At 57.5% G+C, this 15,274-nt stretch overlaps 8 protein-coding genes and 1 non-coding gene across 9 annotated transcripts; 4 read left to right on the top strand and 5 right to left on the bottom strand.

Annotated features, from left to right (window-relative positions):
- Positions 1–6: 6 nt before the first annotated feature.
- L226DRAFT_572064 (uncharacterized protein) lies at positions 7–293 on the top strand (the record flags this gene model as incomplete). The annotated part of the gene is made up of 2 exons (XM_067684638.1): positions 7–63; positions 132–293. 2 exons carry the CDS (start codon positions 7–9, stop codon positions 291–293), a joined length of 219 nt encoding a protein of 72 aa, XP_067534379.1.
- Positions 294–1,550: 1,257 nt separating this feature from the next.
- L226DRAFT_97953 (HET-domain-containing protein) lies at positions 1,551–3,050 on the bottom strand. Its single transcript, XM_067687403.1, has 3 exons — positions 2,942–3,050; positions 1,950–2,884; positions 1,551–1,895 (listed from the first exon to the last, which is right to left on the bottom strand). The coding sequence occupies exons 2-3, from the start codon at positions 2,874–2,876 to the stop codon at positions 1,713–1,715; spliced, it is 1,110 nt and encodes a 369-aa protein (XP_067534378.1). The 5' UTR covers positions 2,877–2,884; positions 2,942–3,050; the 3' UTR covers positions 1,551–1,712.
- Positions 3,051–3,477: 427 nt separating this feature from the next.
- On the bottom strand, positions 3,478–3,912 carry L226DRAFT_572062 (uncharacterized protein; the record flags this gene model as incomplete). Its single annotated transcript, XM_067684637.1, has 4 exons — positions 3,478–3,563; positions 3,615–3,628; positions 3,679–3,724; positions 3,789–3,912. The coding sequence occupies 4 exons, from the start codon at positions 3,910–3,912 to the stop codon at positions 3,478–3,480; spliced, it is 270 nt and encodes an 89-aa protein (XP_067534377.1).
- A 693-nt stretch (positions 3,913–4,605) lies between these two features.
- Positions 4,606–5,789, bottom strand: L226DRAFT_464909 (uncharacterized protein; the record flags this gene model as incomplete). Its single annotated transcript, XM_067675891.1, has 4 exons — positions 4,606–4,821; positions 4,888–5,221; positions 5,276–5,323; positions 5,377–5,789. The coding sequence occupies 4 exons, from the start codon at positions 5,787–5,789 to the stop codon at positions 4,606–4,608; spliced, it is 1,011 nt and encodes a 336-aa protein (XP_067534376.1).
- A 234-nt stretch (positions 5,790–6,023) lies between these two features.
- Positions 6,024–8,102, bottom strand: L226DRAFT_510098 (alpha/beta-hydrolase). Its single transcript, XM_067678244.1, has 3 exons — positions 7,801–8,102; positions 7,145–7,705; positions 6,024–7,088 (listed from the first exon to the last, which is right to left on the bottom strand). Exons 1-3 carry the CDS (start codon positions 8,089–8,091, stop codon positions 6,066–6,068), a joined length of 1,875 nt encoding a protein of 624 aa, XP_067534375.1. The 5' UTR covers positions 8,092–8,102; the 3' UTR covers positions 6,024–6,065.
- A 1,133-nt stretch (positions 8,103–9,235) lies between these two features.
- On the bottom strand, positions 9,236–10,660 carry L226DRAFT_488473 (uncharacterized protein). Its single transcript, XM_067677240.1, has 6 exons — positions 10,604–10,660; positions 10,421–10,548; positions 10,212–10,369; positions 10,116–10,153; positions 9,870–10,063; positions 9,236–9,805 (listed from the first exon to the last, which is right to left on the bottom strand). The coding sequence occupies exons 1-6, from the start codon at positions 10,643–10,645 to the stop codon at positions 9,538–9,540; spliced, it is 828 nt and encodes a 275-aa protein (XP_067534374.1). The 5' UTR covers positions 10,646–10,660; the 3' UTR covers positions 9,236–9,537.
- A 165-nt stretch (positions 10,661–10,825) lies between these two features.
- L226DRAFT_536073 (uncharacterized protein) lies at positions 10,826–12,875 on the top strand. Its single transcript, XM_067681038.1, has 3 exons — positions 10,826–11,266; positions 11,329–11,603; positions 12,166–12,875. The coding sequence occupies exons 1-3, from the start codon at positions 10,956–10,958 to the stop codon at positions 12,600–12,602; spliced, it is 1,023 nt and encodes a 340-aa protein (XP_067534373.1). The 5' UTR covers positions 10,826–10,955; the 3' UTR covers positions 12,603–12,875.
- A 58-nt stretch (positions 12,876–12,933) lies between these two features.
- On the top strand, positions 12,934–13,015 carry L226DRAFT_t138. Its single transcript has one exon. It is a non-coding gene; the product is annotated as a tRNA-Ser (tRNA).
- A 1,344-nt stretch (positions 13,016–14,359) lies between these two features.
- Positions 14,360–15,272, top strand: L226DRAFT_536070 (HET-domain-containing protein). The gene is made up of 3 exons (XM_067681037.1): positions 14,360–14,906; positions 14,963–15,046; positions 15,118–15,272. Exons 1-2 carry the CDS (start codon positions 14,550–14,552, stop codon positions 15,032–15,034), a joined length of 429 nt encoding a protein of 142 aa, XP_067534372.1. The 5' UTR covers positions 14,360–14,549; the 3' UTR covers positions 15,035–15,046; positions 15,118–15,272.
- Positions 15,273–15,274: the final 2 nt, after the last annotated feature.

Raw genomic sequence — 15,274 nt, 5'->3', positions numbered from 1 at the left:
TCGCGAATGCTCGAGCTGCCCATCATCAAGGCTCTGCACTCGGACGGGCTTGGATTCTTACAAGTACATCTTCACATTGCGACATATGCTCTTCGCGCGGGGAAACAGAGCTGACTATATGCGTGGCACAGGGCATCACGTTGTTCCGCATCCTCAACCTCACCTTCGCAGCGATCTCCCGCCCGTCGCTCACCTTCTTTGTCGCCTTGTACGTTCTCTTCCACTCTTCCACTCCTCACGTCGCCCATCCTGTCTCCTCACTTCTCTCTGTCGCTCGCATCCTGCCGTCATGATGCTGACCCATCCTTCCCTGCGCACACCACAGCTTCGTCTAGGCAATGACGATAACAGTCCTTGGCCGCCTCCTCATCCACCTCCGTGCACCGAATGCCCTCTCGAGTACGGCCTCCCGCGCCGGAGCCGTGCAATCTCGTCGTTCGGACTCGTGCCATTGAACAGGCATCTCTCGGGCGCCAGCGCACAAGAGCGACGGGGACGGGGACAGGAACCCAGAAGGAGGGCACGCGCGTACGGCGTCGGCGGACAGCCCGCTGGAGATAACGCAGATCCCGCAGGCGTATCCGTACCACTATCGGAAGCGGAGGTACGACCTGCGTGAACATTAGTTGTTATGCCTCGGCGCCGTTGTCCCTTTTTCCTGTACTTTGCGAAAGCTGACCGCAGAGACGTCTGCGCAGATATTCGACCGTGGGACTAGACGGGATGGATTGTTGTTTTACGGTTATGGAAATCGGATTGTATGGAGGTTGTATGTACTGGTACGAGTAGTACTCGGGAGCTCATCGATGTAGAGTATGGTTGGACAGGTACGTGAACAGGAATGGACTTGATATCGTAGCGGTTGTCTCGTATGTGATGCGGGGCCCGACACCTGGCGCGTTACATACATGCGAGGACACAACAATAGAGTGCGATAAATTGATACGGGAGCTAGTGCGGCAAGATGTTCGAGGGCAAGCTAATCGTCTTGTATGATGCATCCAATACGAGCGTCCCTCCAGGGTTTATAGGACAACGCGTGAAGGACAGGTTAACTCCTTCGAGAAAAACAAAAGGTCTACACTCCACACGAAAGCTCTTCTGAAGACCTGGCCATTGCGAGACGTGATCCTCGCAACAGTCATGTTCAGCATCATGCGAGAGCTTCGTAATGATGTCAGGGTCGTCATTCCGGTCAACCCACTGCACGAAATGAACTTTCGCCCATACGGGAGCCCTCCGAGGAAGCACAAGGGGCTGATCCCCAGTGGGATACCCTTCTCGGTCACATTGTCCAATCTTGATGATGATGGTAGGGCGTGCGGATGCACTGCCAGTGCTGAAGATGTATGTCGTCGGGGGCTTGTTACCGAGGTCTACTACCGATGACTCGCAAAACTGGCTATTGCGAACCTGCACCTCAGTCTCCGTCAAGCGCATGAACCTCTGAATGCAAGCCTCGTAGAAGCGGAATGGTGCATTGAGCGTGAGCTGCATTGGCATTGGGGGAATGTATGGAGTGAGAGATGCATCTAATAGCTGGCCAGGTAGTCCACACGGCGACGGGCGGTGTTTGATGGTAATTGTCCGCCAGGATGCAGAGACTGAGCAGCCGTTGATGGCGTATTTGCCAGGCTCAGTGGGAGGTATATAGGATATCCGCGGGTTGGAGACAAGGTATAGAGGGCAGCGGGATGCATCCACCTGATACCTCAGGGAACTTGCTTCGAGGCGGAGCAGCACTCGCGGGTAGTCGGAAATCCCAGTGCACCAGCCCAAGTCAGCGAACGTCCTTCCCTCACACACAACAAGCGGAACATGGGCCAAAACTCCCTCGGGGGTGATAGTAAAGGACATGCTGTTGTGGAGTTCATGGTTTTGATACCCAGGGGCAACTTCCTGTACGACTATTAGCGTGCATTCCAGAGCGACGGGCCCTACCAACTCACGTTCTGTATTAGATCGGCCTGTTTATCATGGAATTGCGGGGCTGTATATGTGACTCTTAGAAAGTCTACAATAGGCGAGGGTGCAAGGAGGCAAGATCGGAACTTGTCCTCGCCTAACGACCCGTTCCACTGGCCGCTGTCCCATGCGAAGAGTGTCGTGTCTGTGGACTGCCGCATGATCTCCTCCTGTAGTCGCCGAAATGCATCCCTGCCCTCCCCATAGAGCGGAGGCATGTGGATGTCGAAGAGTCCGAGGAGGCAGTACGCTTCGTCCTCCACCCGCGTTGTCTGCCGCCACCTAAACCAAGACATCCGCTGAGCGATGCTGAACTCGGTATGGCTGACCTCAAACCGGAGGACGGCCGCGGGGATGCCAAGCCAAGATCCCAAGACCCCGGCAAAATCGGCCTTAGTTCCTAGGACGTGCCAGGACTGGGAGAGGAAGAGGAAGAAGCGCGGAGCAATGAGCTCTTGCAGTGTCCAGCCTCTCTTGAACCAGATACTCTCTTTGAATCTGTATGCCTGCGGGACGTTGTGACAAACGTTGTCGAGGTCTGGGATATCCCGCAGGTATCCATAGCAGATACGAGCGAGGGAATAGTACCGAAACATAGAGTTGATCGCTTCCGAGAGCTCGGCACTGCTCGTCTTGTCGATGCAGCACGTATCGATCCACACCCACTTGTAGCCGTGGCTCTCCGCGAGCTCGCAGCACCGCCTGATCTTCTCGCCCACAAAGTCGCGAGGATTCGTGCCCTTCCTGGCGCACCTCTTCTGGATCTTCCGGACGTCCTGGAACGACTGTTCGGGAGGCCCATCCTCAGGCTCATTGTTCCAGGTGTGCGAAAGGGCTGCGAAGCCACCCGGGACCTCCTCGGGGGTCCGGAAGGAGTGGAGCTCGGCGCGGGCTGTACTGAGGACCCACATGGAGAGGTCTGCGTCAAGAGGTCAACGAACGATAGCATCGGCGTAGATTATACGATGAATCGCACCTTAAATTGAGTCGATGGGAAACGATGCCGAGGACGAACGGAAGGGATGCAGATGGATGAGGATGAGGAATAGGGCAGAATACGGAGTGGGGGTCGATGTATAGCGAAACAGGCGAGCGAGCGAGAAGGATGAAGGTACTAGGTGGTTAGTGGGAGTCAAGAGCGAGGTCAATCGCAATCGTCGCTAATACTGGTGAGGGTCGCAAACGGACGGTTGAGGGAGAGAGATGGAGAGTGCAGAGAAAAGAGCAGAGGTTGTCGTGGGTACGGAGGCAATGCAAGAACGTGGTGGCACGGCGCTGCATGCTGTTATCGATCCTTGTGGAAAAGCCCGAACGAAAGAACCCAACATCTGGCGCTTGGTTCAGCCCATAGCGCATGTTGGTCCGGTGCGCGCAGTTGAACTTGTCCATGAAGTCCTAGTCCGGCATCGGACTGAGCGGAGAGTGCATGCGCGGTCGCTCATCGGGCTGCTGTACATATCATATCGCACAATTCTCAGCAAGTAAAAGCAGTGCATCAAGGCAGGAGTACATTCACATCCGCGCCATAGGTACCGCCTCCCGCATGGACATGATGACCTTGCCCCATGTCTTGCGCCGCTCGTTCGGGACGAGCCGGTCTACAGTGCGCTCGAGTGAGAACATAGACGATCGGCTTCACCGGGCGGGACCCGAAGATACCGTGCTAGACCCGTCGTCAGTAATGCCATGCACTCGGGTTGATAACAGACGCACTCGAGTACCGCCTGCCAGACAACTAGGACGCGCTCAGGCTTGATCTCTGTGAATAACATGCGTCAGACACGTGTATCCCTGCCAGATACCATGGTTTGAAAGATGCACACTTGTGTATGCACCCCAATAGATGCCGACGATCTGAATGTTCTTGCAGAGGGCCAAGTTCAGCGCAAGCTTTACAACCTGGCCTGCAGCGAACCCAACGACTATCGCGCGGCCCAGCATACGCATTTGTCAGCTCCTCATTCTCGGAACGTTACACACCTCGGAGGAGGGTCGCAGATGACGTCGCCTTCGTGTAGTTCAAGCCACGATCTGCGCCTGCCTGGCGCGAGGTGGCGAGTTTCTCTTACGAATCCGCCGCGGCGATGACCTTCGCACTGGCCAGCGCTGTCGGGTGCGTGAGCACGACGCGATCGCCGATGCGAAACAGAACAGTACGCACCTTTTGGGTGTTGTACCGCAGCAATGTCGACGCCACTAGTAGATGCTGTTACCAGCACCTACTCGCTCGACGCTTGTGCAAGCCGTCAGGCTGGGGATACCTAGAGAGTGAGCCATTGACAACGCACCAGGCCTCAGGCCTCAGGCCTCGACGTCAGCGAATAACAATGCAAATAGTCCACGCACGCTACGCTCCTTGGAACGACCAATGAAGTGCAGATGACGCATATAAGAGGATATATGATTGCACCCAAGTCAGGTCCATTGACGGAGCGTGCGTGTGCCGCTCCATATTCCAATCTAGAGCTAGAGACTACGTCTATGCTGGCTCCGTCGTCAACATCATGCGACGGGCGATTCTCTAACCGTCGGTACAGCGATGCCGTAGAGGTGTCTTCATGAAGTCCGCGCGTACGCCAGACATGGTCGCCAAGTGGTATAAACGGAACTGGTGTTCCTCCATTATCTCGAAGTCGGCTCTCACTTGACGTGAGACCACGGTAAAGGCCCAGGATATGCCACCGTCTGGCCGCCCTCTAAAGGCCCCGGACACCAGTTCAGCAGAGGGCCGAGCTCCGGTGCAGACGAATAGTACGAGTGGTAGCGCATGAACGGGTTGCGCGCGCGGCGCTTCGAGAGGAGCAGGCCATGACAGCCGTAGGTATCCTGAGTGTATGGCAGATAGCCGTTCTGCAGCTTTACCATCATACCACGAGCGGTCAGCCAAGACGAGTGACGAGTTAGATGTCAGAGAGCACATACCTCCCCCTGCTGCGCGGCGTCCTTGTGACCCTCCGCGTCAATGCCAACGTATTCGAACTGGTCCGCCGGCCAACGGAGTGCTGCGCGGTGCAGCTCGGTGAAGCGTCGCCGCTTCATCTCGTATCCGACCACAGTTATGCGCTTAGGCCACCGGCCAGTATACTCGTGGAAGCGCGCTATTGAGAAAACGAGGTTCTGGTACGAGTCGAGCGCGTAGTTCTCCGTGGTTGCACGGAGGACGTCTGACGACGTCCTCGGGATGAGGTTGGATATGTGCGCAAGCCGCATGTAGGACTCGGCTTCAGTCGTCGTTGAGGATGGACGGGTCTGTCCACTGGTATACGACGTCACTCTTCATTTCAGATGACGCCGCAGCTGGATTACTCACCCACTAAATACCAGGAGCGAATGCTCGTCATCTCGCGCGAGCTCAGCACTGTTTGGCATGAGTGAATCGCATGTAAGTATAGAAGGGCGGCCACGACGTACCCCGCAGCTATATGCCTGAAGAACGCAGACACGCGCCCTCCTCCACGTTGGTAAGGTTCCAATACCCACTGGTCCTCGTCCAACCGCGCCTCCAAGTCTGTACCCTTCCATATGGCATGGCCTGGTACCATGATCAAGTGGTCGATGTCCTCCAAGGTGGGATCGCGCGGCAACGTCTCCCAGATTCCTCGTGGGGCAGCGTATGTTCCTTCATGGGAGTATCCATGTTCGTCCGAACTGCCAAAGTACCAGACGAGGTTTAAGAAAAAGGAAAACGCCGCGAAGCCAGCAAGGAGTAGGAAGCCAAGGTTAGTAATGCGCGCGCCAGTGCGCAGAACGTCCCATGTGCTACGGTAGTGCCGGGAGCGAGGATGTCGGGAGGAGGAGGTGAGGGAAACGGGCAGAGGCAGCATCGCTGAGGTTGCCTGGCGCTGGGTTTCTCGCTTCTTACTTATGATGTTATTACTGGGATTATCACCCGATAAGAATTTTGTTGATGCCAAGCTTCAATCGGGCTTACCAGTCGGTTTTACTTCGGTAGGCTACTTACTTGCACCATGACTAGAAACAACGATGACTTTCATGCACATGAACTATGTGCACCCGACCACCTCCTTCCGACGAGTAACGTGGAAAATTTTGATTCTGATCTCTCGATGGCACGTATACAGCAAACTTCCGACCGCCTACTAGAAGCCAAACATTGGCACCACCTCCGCCAACCCCCGCATCGCATCCAACAAATCTCTGTCCTCCACGGACAACGCGCTGACATCCCTCACGGCTCCAATGAACGGCAGCTCGTCCGCCTCGCACACCGCCCCCTCCTCGGGGAGCGTGCCCTCCTTCAAATACGCCTGTATATGCTTCGCCGTACACAGGGACGGCGCGGCCAGCGTACAATGGCCATGCGAGTTCTGCACCAGCAGCCCCGCGCCCGGATACCGCTCGCGCACCACCAACGCATCGCGCAGCGGGCACACCGGATCGAACCGCGGCGCAATAAGCAGCAGAGGGCTCGCGGTGGCGTTCGCAGCGAGCGGGCCCGTGTACCTCCACTTCGGGCGGATGCGCCACTCCGCGCACTGCAGGTAGTGGATCGCCCAGATCGGCCCGCCGTGCGGGGACTCGGCGACCATGTCCTCGTAGTACTTGCGGTACGTCTCCGCGTCGTACGGGTGCTCCTCGCCGTCGCCGCACGCGATGGCAGAGAATGCCTCGTTTTCGGAATTCCATGGGTGTTGGTCCGCGGCGCAGTCGCACTGGGCTGGCTGGCGGATCTTGGGTGCGAGTGCGACGAGACCGGTTTGGTTCCCGGTCTCGATGGCGCGGATGACGTCGACGACGGCGTTGTACCGGAGGAGCGGCCTGTAGGTCGCGGCGAAGAGCTGCCAGACGAGGTCTCTGCGCGTCACGACCATGGGGGACTCTGCTAGCGGGACAGCCACTGGCTTGTGTGCGACCGCGTCGAGGACGGCAAAGTACCGCGCACGGATCTTGTCCGGGCTCGACTCGTACAGCGCGCATTGGAGCGGCCCGGCCTGGTGGCAGTATGTGAACAGAGACTCGACGACCTTTTCAAAGTCGTACAGGTTCGAGTTCCACAGCGCCGCACGGTAATTGTGCGAGTCGAACACGCCGTCTATGATGACCCGGCCGACCTTCTCCGGGTACATCGCGGAGAAGTACTGGCCTAGGACGGACCCGTAGCTCTGCGACTCGTCGTCAGCCACCATAGTAGTATCCCGCTGGCAGAGTTGATACTCACGAAGCCCCAGTACATGACCTTCTCCTGCCCCAGCTTCTCCGAGATCTTCACCATATCCGTAGCGGTACTCGCCGTGCTCATGAACCGCCCAATCCCGCCCTCGCCGCCAATATACTCCTCACACCTCGCGCCGACGACCTCGACCCGCGTCCGGAAGAACTCCGCCGTCTCGTCCGAGGTGTTGATGAACCGGTGCCCGATCGACGTCTGCCACATATCTCGCTGCCTCGGCATCGTGAAACAGTCCGCGTTGGGCGTGCTCGCGCCCGTCCCACGCGGGTCGAACCCGAGCACGTCAAACGAATCCCCGACGACGCGAGCGAGTTTCTCGCCCGCCTGCGCAATGAGGAACGTCCCAGAGTCTCCTGGGCCACCCGGGTTGACGAGCACAGTGCCGCGGTAGTCGGGTGTCCCTCTCGATTTTGCAGGCACGAGACGCATAGCGATGGCTACCGTGGGTCCGTCCGGGTCGGGGGAGAGGTAGTCGAGGGGAAGGAGGAGGCGTGCACACAAATCCCCGTCGAAACATGGCGTCCAGTGGAGGTCCTTGGATGGTTCGAGCTGTGCATCCTCAATGAGTACTCACAGATCATCCCACTTAGAGTCGCGCGAACTCGTTCCTCCAAGCAGCTTCCGGGGTGCAACGGACCGCTCACCTCATACCAGTCAAGATCCTTCGTGGACACCACACTACTCTCGGCTGGCTGCTGTGCTGCTTGCGGGAGGAAGACATCTCCCCCAAAGTGCAAGCCGACGTATCCCACTGCAGCGAGGGTGATCACCCAGAATCTTGCCCTCTGGCCAAGTCTCTTCTGTTGCTTCGGGGGTCGCAGCTGCACGTCGGGCAGCGTGTAGGCCGGGTACTCCGACTTCTGGTCGAGGATGCCCATGATACCGTACCGACGAGCCAGTTCGGAGTTATCAGATCCTGCAGAAACGCACAACATCAGTTATTAGCATACGTCATGCCAAGCCTCACATACCAAAGCACAGGCGAGAGCGAGTGTCCGGACAAGCCGTCGCTCGTGGAGAGAGGAGGAAGACTGAGGCTTCTCCCGGCCCATGGCTAGGACAACATGTTTATAGCGATACCGATAGCACCGTCGGAGTCCCAGGATCCACTGGCGATTCGAACTTCAGGCTAGCACTAGTGAGCACACGCCGCGATGGCGCAGCGTCTGTACCTCGTGCCATCACGGTGCTCAATCAGCAGTGATTCTGTTGCACGATACGTATCGCAGGAGTCCTCTATCATGACCGGCTCGAGGGACTGCACGGTGCATCAGGTGAGCGAGGTCCAGGAACCCAAGCTTCGCCGAGCCTGTTTATCTTATCGAGCATGAGAATGAGACCGAACCAACGACGAAATATGCTTACTGCGTCTTCAAACTTGAGTTCAGTGCGCTAGCTTGCAAACTGCCGGCGATGTGAATGACTCGAAGACCATTAGTAAAAGACAGGACAGCAAAGTGCGTTCGCAGATGCTGTGCAGCAATGCACACCATCGCGGGGGAAGAGCCTATGAGCTTTGGCGTTTTACGAGACCCCATGGCACGCGAGGATGTGCCTGGACACGAGCTAATCTACGGTCGGATCTGGACCTCTGTGATGCGGAGACGCCAGTCATCCAACGCCGTGGCATCGTGTTGTCTCAAGGCTAAAGAGTCGTTCGTTGAGCAGTGCGGGATGTGGACGCCGGAGCTGGCGAATTTTGAGGCCGGCGTGATGGACCGTTGGAAGCTCAGTATCTCGACCCGGGATGAAGGCATTCAGACGCCTCAGAAGGTCCTTGAGACTTCGAAAGCCTTGAGTACGGGTTCCACGCACCTGAACATCTACACCCTGTCTCCTGCGTGTGCGTGACTGTGCGACCTTGGTAACGCAGGCTGTGAGCATCCTCCCGAGTGCGCGCGACGAGCGTGAAAATTCCTAGATGCACTCCACCCAAATGGGACCCCCGGGGAGGCATCCTGCCCACTGCGAAGAACGTAACCATGAGAACTTAGCTGAAGCTGGCACGGACCTGGGGATAGAAGAGGGACTCGGCAAACCCTTCAAAGCCTTCACCAGCAGGGAGATACAAACGCGTGCGCGGGTGCGGGCATTCTGCGAGGCAGACCACAGCCTCAACTGCTCCATCTGCCTCCGGGCAGAGGTGGAACAGTCAGGAAATGGACATATCCGACATCATGCAACTACAATTACAAGCAAAGCGAGCTAGCGAGCATTACATGCCACCAACAGCTACGATACGTCGAGCAGCGAGTACGTACGGGGGAATAGATCAGAGACCAGAGATGATACTGGGGATATCCGAGTCCGATGGTTCGATCGTAACAATTCGTTCAGTCGTGTGTATATGGCCTTGACGTGCACACATTGTGTGCGTTTCTTTAGTTGCCGCCAACGAGGGGAGCGCGCTCCTCGTCGAGGGAGATGCCGCGGCCGCCGTTGCGGATCTTCAGGCCGACGCCGATGGCAGCCTTGACGACCCAGACGAGCGAGAGGATGGCGAATGCGAGAGCGCTCCAGTGAATGAACGCGGGGTAGCGCTGGTGGGCGAAGATGGCCCAGAGAGACCAGGCGATGGCGATGCTCGCGGGGAGGTCGCCCTCGGCGGACGAGAACGCGTAAGTCGCCGCGGTAGCCTCGAGGAAGAACCTTGAAGGGAGGAGAGCGTGTCAATCACAAGCCACAACAACGTCATACAAGGGCAATGACGTACAGAGCAAGGAAGACAAAGACGTCAGTCCAGACGCCGGCGGGCTCGACAGCGGCGTTATTGCCAAACGCCTCGAAACCGGTGAGAATGACGAGGACGGTCGTCCAGCCGTGGTAGAGCGAGAAGGGCAGGTGGACAAACAGCTCATCCGCAGTGCTCTGGGGCTCGTGGAACTTCTTGACGATGTAGTAGATGTGCTGCGTACGCAGTATGAGCGACTGTCTGTCTATGGTATAGCATGGAGCTTACCGTCACCGCAGAACTGACAAAGAGCGCGAAGATGAAAGCTGCGCAGACGCACAGTCAGGCACGGTGCGAGCCGGAGGCGTGGGGCGAGACACGTACCGACAATGTAGTAGTGCCGGGCCCAGACGTTCACGTAAACCGCGTTGAGGACAGCGAGGAGGGGAAGCCGCCAACCGATGCCGTCAATGATGACTTGCTTACCGCCGTCGAAGAACTGGTAGATGATGGTTCCAAGAAGCAGGAGGTGAACGAGAGACCTGGCGAGGCCTGGTCAGGTGCAGACGGGACGTAATGGCGCGACTTCGTACCAGATGAGGAATGCCCATGGCGCGGGAGTTATGTAGGTCTCCTTTCCGGTGTAGTAAACGTCGGTAGGGCCTGCAACGGTGTAGACATTGGATCCCAAGAAGAGGAAGTACACGATGACGTTCACGATCTGTGTGGCAAACTGGTGAGGACAAAGGCGACGTGGTGAGGAAGACTAGAGCAACCTTGAGGAAGAGACCGTCGGTCCAGTTGCTGTGGGACGGCATGGTTGCGTCGAGAGGACGTCGGTGGGGAGAGGCAAGGAGTGAGGAGGGTGGTGCGTGCGCGGCGAGGCTTTATAGAAATGCGCGCAGCTTGGCGCAAGTGAGCGAGCAGGCGACGCAATGTCGTCCCTGACGTCAGTTCCCTCGGCCCCGTGACCGTCTCCGCACACGTGTCGCGCTTCCCCGCCTGGCAAGGTTCCCTTTTGCGGCCGCCCAGACGCATCGTTCCCAGCCGTCGCCCGACTGCGGGCACGCGAGAGCCGCGTGGGGAGGACTTGGGGCCCCGGGGCAGGGACGGGGACGCGGACTCGGGATGTCTTCGTACGCGCCGCGCCATTCGCCCTCCGCGTTCTCCACGCCTGCCTCGACCACCCTCTTCCGCCGCCTCACATGGGAGGGCACCGTCCCCCTCGAAATACGCGTCGACCCCAATGAACTCCCCGCCAACTCCGACCGCGGCCTCGAGTGCTACTACATCCAGGCCCCGCGCGTCAGCTACCTCCCCCTGCTCGTCCCCGAGATAAAGCGTTTTCTCATGGACGTCGTGTTCGACGAGACCGCCGCACGCACCATGAAGGAGGAGGACTGGTGGTTCGAGAGCGATGGTGGGAGTCTCCTCAAGTGGTGCGTGCGTCCACCCTTGACCTCCATCGTACACGCGTACTCATCCAAGCTTCACACAACAGGCACTGGCCCATCGGTCTCATCTACGACAACCACACCATCTCACAGTCGGCGAGGCCAACATCCGCACCATCCCTCTTTACGCCCCTCCGTCTCGTCCTTCATCTCGCTTCCCCGCCAACAGAGAAGCTTCTCCTCTCCCCTAGCGCCGAGGCATGCAAACAAGCGTTCATGGGTCAGCTGAAAGAGGCAGACTTCATCCGGTGGGGAAATACCAAGCGCATGACTGGCCTCCGGAAGGCAGAGCAGGACGGTCTTTGGGAAGGAATCAAAGAACGTGAGTCCTATCTCTCTTCGATCTCCGTCCTGGGCCCGCGGCAGGACTCTCTCTACTGCGCGGGGCTACGCCGCTGCCGCAGTAGAACGACCGCTCCCGCAAGAGCCTCCTCTCGGAGCCTATCTGCCATTTTACAAGTCAACGAACCCCCAAGTGTCTTGTGTCATCGCGGATGCCGCCTGTATTACCACGCATGGTCCCCAGGAAGACGTCGGTTAGCTCTTGCGAGCATATGGAGGTGGAAGGACCGCAGTTGCAGCCACGCAGACAAATTCTCCGGCACTTCAGGCACGTCCAGCGGGGGTTCTACGCTAGGGGTGGAGACAATCGCTGCTCCAGCCTACCTGTCATGTCATCGTCCCATTCAGGAGTGACGTGCAGGCAAGCTTCCCCGTTTTGCTCAATTCCACGGATTACATGTCCGGGCGGCCGCTCATACGACGCCCTGCTTGTCCGCGGCCATGAGAACGCCACCATGTCATCCTGAGCAGGATACCTTCCTCACACATCAATCGGGGTTACATTGACCATTGGCTCGTCTACTAACCGACCCCGCCCATAGACAACTTCGACGAATTCTGGCGTGTCGCCTCCAAGATCACGCCCACGACGACGCCTGCGCGCTCCAACTCGCCCCCGCCCCCACCCACCTCGACATCCCTGCACACCCGCCCGCCATCTGCAGACCCAGGCTCAAGTGGTGGGCCCGACCGCGATGGGGCTTCCAACGTGCGCAACATCCCCGTAAGGATATACCTGCCTGACGGGCCCGTCCTGCAGGACCTCGTCCCGCCGGTGCTCGAGGATGGTGCGTCTTTTTCCCTGCCATTCTCTTCTTCCCCTCCTCCACTTCTGTTCGCACGCCTACCGCACACTGTACTCGCACTTCCATGTCCATCGCCAACTTGTCTCTCCCCATTTCCGCGCAACTCCGTTGACGATATTCCCTTTCTTGCACGCACACAACAGGCTCGATGCACACCCTCTCCGCCTTTCTGACCGCCCATCTGCCCCTCCTCTTCCCCGAGCCGGCCTCGAAGAAGCCAAACCTCGCATACCCGCTCATCCAGGGCGTCCCTGCGCCCCCGGACACGGAGATGGCGTGGCTCGGGGCTTGTATGGCCGGGGCGGATGGCTGGGTGAACGTCTGTGTGGGCTTGCTCAGGGAGGGCGCGCGATACCCTTGAGGTGTTGGAGTTGGAGTTCGGAGGAGGGGTTTTGTATTGTATTTGCTTCGTTGTGTTTGGGACACAGTTGCTTGAGTTCTCGTCGATTCTGCTCGCCTCAATCCATATCGAATGATACTAAATACTGCAACTTAAACCAACATGGCGCTATAGCCAAGTGGTTACGGCGACAGATTAGAAATCTGTTCTCCTTTGGAGGCGCAGGTTCGAATCCTGCTGGCGTCGCTCAAGCGGTCTTTTTGACACGCTTTTTGTTTTTCTCCTCGTTTCACCTCTCCCAGCACAAAAAGTTCCATGATACTTGTCCCTCATTGTGCTAAGATTACACTCAGCGTATGTTGAGATAGAACACAATGAACGACTTCACTAATACTCGGTGGGGCGGCGCTAACGAGCTCACGTCTCTTCCTTCCCCTCTCCGACGATGCCTGGACTCCAGGGTTCTATTGATTCAAAGCTCGAGCATACAAGAACGCAGCACCATCCTCTAACCATGCGACTCATAAAGGCGGTCTGTGGGAGGACCGTGGTCATTGCAAGCCGCAAACTCGACGTCCACAAAATCTAGAGACCGTACGCGCATTCTCTAGACCTGCAGAACAACCAGACGCAAGTTCTGCTTGACTGCCTGACTGTGGTGAGCTGTGCATGTTCTCATTGATTGTTTTCTTATTATGGCAGGTTCAGCGAAATGAGGCGAAATGCCGCTGCACCCGGCCATGGCGACTCGGCGAGTGGGTATACGATGGATGTTACGCTTGCCTATCGCTTTTCTCTTGAAATATGCTCCGATTCAACACAGCGCACTCGTGTGGGCGGCTCGTAACTCCCCATCTCATCCCGGCAAGCACCCACGAACGCGGCTGCGGCTGCGGTCCGTAGAGAGGTCGTTCCTTACGAGCTATTGACCGGTCGTGGACACTGTGGTTAAAAGGATGACGTCTTTGGGATGGAGGCCATGGACAAAAGACACCTCTCTGGGTGTATTCAGCACTCATCGTAGGGTTTACAGGCTTACATGTCGCCATAGAGGGCGGCTACGTCTTTTGCACTGGGGACTGAAGGGTGCCAGTTCACGACCAGCCGAAGCGAACGCGAGCGTCCCTTATATGCATGCACAACCGCCTCCGTGAGACAGAATGCGCAAATCATCCCGCAAAACGATTTTGTGGGTGTGTGGGTTTGTCGCCTGGTTAAACTCTAGATGCCGGTCCGATAACTACCAGAGGCTGGCTTGCGAGCCTGCGTGGATTGTTCGTCTCCGAGTTGACTGCAGCAGTCATCCACGAGAGATATATACTGGGCATCAGAACACCAGCTGGAGCCTGGCGCCGGTATCGCATCTTCACTGGCTCACATGTGTCCCATGGGAATTCGAGGACAGCATGCCAGTACGGCACAGCACCGTGTCGTTCCTGTGTTCTCTCCGCACCACGACGACTTCTGCTCTCTCCACCTCTCTGCCATCCTCTACCCGCCGTTTCTGTACAACCCGTACCAATATCCGCGACCCTCGGTTGACTCCCACTACCTAGTGCTACCCACGTGGGCCGTCCCTCTCGCTCACTCGCCTGATTCGCCATCTATCGAACACGCGGTCCTAGTCTGTATTCTTCCCTATCCCACATCGTCACCCATCTGCGTCCCTCTCATTCGTCCTCGGTATCGTCTCCCATTCTTTGACTCCATTCAAGGTGTGATTTGTCCTCTGATCCACTCCGATGTCATAGTTCATCAACCTCTTTACGCAGACCTCTCCATGTGGGTCCTCAGTACCGACCGCGCCGAGCTCCATTCCTTCCGGACCCCCGAGGAGGTCCCGGGTGGCTTCGCAGCCCTTTCGCACACCTGGAACAATGAGCCTGAGGATGGGCCCCCGGAACAGTCGTTCCAGGAAGTCCGGAAGATCCAGGAGAGGTGCGCCAAGGATGGCACGAATCCTCGAGACTTCGTGGGCGAGAAGATCAGGCGTTGCTGCGAGCTCGCGCAGAAGCATGGCTTCAAGTGGTTGTGGATCGATACGTGCTGCATCGACAAGACGAGCAGTGCGGAGCTGTCGGAGGCGATCAATTCTATGTTTCATCTCTTTCGCGGGTGCCTTGGGTTTCTTGACAGACTAAGAACAGTCAGATCAGACTAGCACCCACGGGCGGCGTGCATGTTGGTACATACCGATGGTTTGGCCGCAACCTTGGGCTTCTTCACACTCTTTGCTATGGGCATTTCCTCCTCGCTATCATCTGAGTCATCCTTTCTCTGAAAACGGGAGTACCGTAAGACACTAGAAGCGACAAATATAATAGTAGCTCATCGCTGACGGAATGTACCTTCGACTTCTTACCGCTGCGGCGAGCGGTCTGGAGGGGTCGCTCTGGCGATTCGCTCTCAGCGACGCGCTGGTAAGTCTCGTCGTCGTCGCTAGAAACCGCTGCTGCTTTGCGCTTGACCATGTCGGAGGGGCTAGTCGTAGGAGGTGGAAGAGAG

This window comes from Lentinus tigrinus (genome assembly GCF_003813185.1).
Source record: "Lentinus tigrinus ALCF2SS1-7 unplaced genomic scaffold L226scaffold_16, whole genome shotgun sequence".
NCBI lineage: Eukaryota > Fungi > Basidiomycota > Agaricomycetes > Polyporales > Polyporaceae > Lentinus > Lentinus tigrinus.
This window is presented reverse-complemented; position numbering and strand designations above follow the sequence as displayed.